Below are 3,569 nucleotides of genomic sequence, written 5' to 3'. Positions count from 1 at the left end.
CACCCCAAACCCATCAAGGTCACTGGTCCCCGTGACCCCCCCCCCAACAACCCCGCCCATCCCCAGCTCCTGTGCCCATCCTCCCACGTGACTAAGGCCCGCCATATCTCGAGAGATGCATGTTTCGATTTAAAGCTTTCGTGACTGCAAGGATTCATCTTCTTTGGTTCTTTCGGTAAAGTCACGTAGAATGAGAATAAAATAATAAAATAACACAATAAAATTCTCACGACGTTTCGGCCACAACACAAGCGGCCGTCTTCAGGTGAAAGGTACGGCCGCTTGCGTTGTGGCTGAAACGTCGTGAGAATTTTATCGTGTTATTTTATTATTTTATTCTCATTCTACGTGACTTTACCGAAAGAACCAAAGAAGATGTATGTTTGTCGAACTTATTTCGCACCGCACGGAGCCAACCGTGCTAATCGGAGACGCGGGGGGTGAAGGGACAACAACCTAACCACAAAAAGCAGTTCCAAATAAATTGAGTTATATTTCGATTTAAAGCTTTCGTGACTGCAAGGATTCATCTTCTTTGGTTCTTTCGGTAAAGTCACGTAGAATGAGAATAAAATAATAAATTGATCAAATTAAATAACACAAACGTCGTGAGAATATTATTGTGTTATTTTATTTGATCAATTTATTGTTTTATTCTCATTCTACGTGACTTTACCGAAAGAACCAAAGAAAATAAATGAGTTGATAATCTATACGATTTAGAAGCGCATAGCTCCGAGTGGCTTCCTAAAATCGGAAGGAAAAACGTTCCAGACGGCCGCAGAAGGGCATCTGAAAGCGCACGCGATGCAGTGATCGCCTCTGTCCGATGGCTAGCCGAAAGCCGCTGCTGCCAGGAAGACTGGAGTTTGCGCGATGCTTCATGCTCCTTGACGAGATCACACCCCGAGTCAGCGGGTTGTGAGTAAGGTGTTAATTTCACGTTGCGTATAATTGTTTTGTTGCCTCAACGTGGCACCGATGTTCGAAATTTCTCCTGCACGGTACCCATGCAGCTCCCACCTAAAGGGTTTACAAAACTTACAGAACAACGGCTGAAAGAAGACCAGTGTGAGGGCGGCGGTAAAGCGATGGGGGGGGGGGGGGGGGTGATGCCCGGCTCCCCTCCCCACCGTGGGAGCGCCACGGTGGGAAGATGTTAGCTACCTTGCCTTGTATACAGGAGGTCCCGGGTTCGATCCTGACCCTGCCGCCCGTATATTTGGAGTTTGCATGGCTCTCTACCCGTTGTCACGTGGATTTTTCTCCGGATCTTCCGGTTTTCCCCTCCACATTTAGAAACATGCGTTTTAAGCAATTTGGCTGCTATACATTTCCCCATGATAAGCCACTTCTCGTTGAGCTATCATTTGTTGGCCAGGTCGCTCCTGAAAATAACTTCATAGCTCAGTGGGGCCTCACCTGCTAAATGAAAATAATTTTGAGTTCACCTGTCGTAGACCATCTTGAGGGTGAGGTGGTCACCAACGCCTTCCACCTCCTCGAGGTAGAGCACCACCCAGGAGGTGCGGTAGGGCCACTGCTCCGTCATGTTGATCCACGTGGCCAGGCGGTCCCAGTTAAACTGCACCTGGTTGGCTCGCAGCAGGCGCCCTTGGTTGGCGGGGCGGGAGAGGGGGCAGCAGCGCCGGCGTGGCTCGTTATCTCCGCAGCAGGCCTATACGCGTCGCGCAATTGCTCTGGCCAAGTTGAGGCAGTGTGAATAATAATGAAAGCGGTGATGTCTTCTTTCTCTTGAGTTTTATATTCATTATTGTATTCAACAAAAAAAGTGAGTGGACTTGTGTATGTATGCATGTGTGTGAACTTCTTTCGCACCGTACCCAGACAACCGTGCAAGGCAGGCTAAGGTCAAGGGGTCACTACGGGCAATGCTTTGGACGGCACCACACCTTGCCATCGTTTCCTTACAATTTCCCAGGGTGTTTTTTTGCAGACGTTTCATTTCTTGGCCTCCAATCTCCGGGTGCCCTTCCAATAATGCCCTGGTAACCTGACCACTCACTTCCTGCACACGTGTCCCATTCATCACAAAGCTCCTACGCAAAAAAACTTAGAAAGCGTTTACGCCACGCCGCCACGGTGTTCCATCCTCCGCAAAATTCCAACCACCGCACCTGCAAGGCTATTTAACACGAATCATGCCCATTGTCACGAAAGACTCATCTGTTAGCACTACAGTTGGACACACGCGCCCTCCCGCGTGGAATTGCGGGACCCTCGGAACCGGTAAAGTTATTTTATTTTGGTTTTCCTTCCGATTCCGTTTTGATGACGTACACGTACGTCATCGGAATGGGAAAGGGTTAAGAACAAAGTATCTAAGTTCTGAACTTGGGGCTCGCGGGATGCGGCCATGGCCTGGCAACGGATGCGAGGTGACGAGTCAAACAATCGCACTGCGGTTGGGAACGGGGTCACAGTTGGCGATTCCGCTTGGTTGCAGCGCGCTTTTAACGAGCGGCGGTCTTTTGTCCCTTGTGCGCGCGCGTGCGTGTGTGTGCATGTGCGTGTGTGCGCGTGTGTGTGCGCGCGTGTGTGTGTGTGCAGGCTCACCTGTGAGGGACACGACATTGAGAAGCCTCCTCATCGTCTGAGGGTTGATATCGCTGAACCAGTCCTCCGTGACCAGCAGCTTGGAGAGGTCAAACGACATCTGACGCGTCAACTGGTGTGCCATCTGCCGCCGTTTCAAGGTCTCCTGCTGCCGCGCGTCAGGCGAGGGGGGGGGGAAAAAAAAGGTGTTGAGGTGGCGACTGACGCAATGGTAGCATGCGAACAACCGTCACAAATTTATCCTGCGAGTCTCAAAGGAGTGTCATAGCGAGGGTCATGCACTGGTAAAACAAAAAAAAATTCCCGTCCCAAAAGTACGTTATCGAACAAACTGATGCAGGTGCACACAGAGGGCATGTGTGCGTAATAATAATCCATGTACTACACAATGCGAAGTACAACGATTATAACCAGCGTTTTAAATTCTGAACGTCTCTATGCCGTGTGTTTCAATAAACTCGACATCTCTCGGTGTCTACTTCATTAATGCGGATAACCCTCGAGGTGAATGACTGGAGTGGGGGTGGTCAATTATTTTTTTAGGAAGGGCTTTTGCGCGTGCTGGAGGAAATGAGAGTACCGGATAAAAATACACGCGGCACCAAAGGATAACCGCTAAAACGAGTTCCGCACCTGGCCTCAAATCGCACCTCGCCCGGCACGGAGGCGACATCACCTCTCGGTAGCGTAGCGGCCGTCCTTGTTGCGTGTCTATGTGTGCGCACACGTAAGTGTGTACGTGTGTGTACGTGGGGAAATGTGCGCACAAGTATGTTTATGTGTTTGCGTGTCTCTCTAAAAACATCGCCACGAGGGGGACAAAAGCGGCCGGGCGTGGTGCTGGCCACCCACCCCCTTCGTGTGCCATTAAGGCCCTCATCGGTGCTCGCTAACAGCACCTTCCCCAACAGTCTGTTGAGGCTATACGGGGAATCTTTGTCTTTGTTTATGGTATTTGAGTCAGTGAGGTCATACCCGGCGGGTGAGGGAGA

The 3,569-nt window shown here is 50.4% G+C and overlaps 1 protein-coding gene across 1 annotated transcript in view; it reads right to left on the bottom strand.

The window, feature by feature from the left end:
- Window positions 1-1,447: 1,447 nt before the first annotated feature.
- Window positions 1,448-3,569, bottom strand: part of KIDINS220 (kinase D interacting substrate 220) — a 50,737-nt gene continuing 48,615 nt past the window's right edge. The window contains exons 20-22 of the mRNA XM_076070111.1: window positions 3,553-3,569; window positions 2,578-2,722; window positions 1,448-1,614 (exon numbers count right to left, since the gene is read on the bottom strand). The exon at window positions 3,553-3,569 is cut by the window's right edge and continues 72 nt beyond it. Of these exons, the coding sequence (XP_075926226.1) occupies window positions 1,448-1,614; window positions 2,578-2,722; window positions 3,553-3,569 (329 nt within the window). The remainder of the gene's footprint in view (window positions 1,615-2,577; window positions 2,723-3,552) is intronic.

This window comes from Petromyzon marinus, chromosome 27, assembly GCF_048934315.1.
Source record: "Petromyzon marinus isolate PM22_M1 ecotype Great Lakes invasive population chromosome 27, UKy_Petmar_22M1.pri1.0, whole genome shotgun sequence".
NCBI lineage: Eukaryota > Metazoa > Chordata > Hyperoartia > Petromyzontiformes > Petromyzontidae > Petromyzon > Petromyzon marinus.
This window is presented reverse-complemented; position numbering and strand designations above follow the sequence as displayed.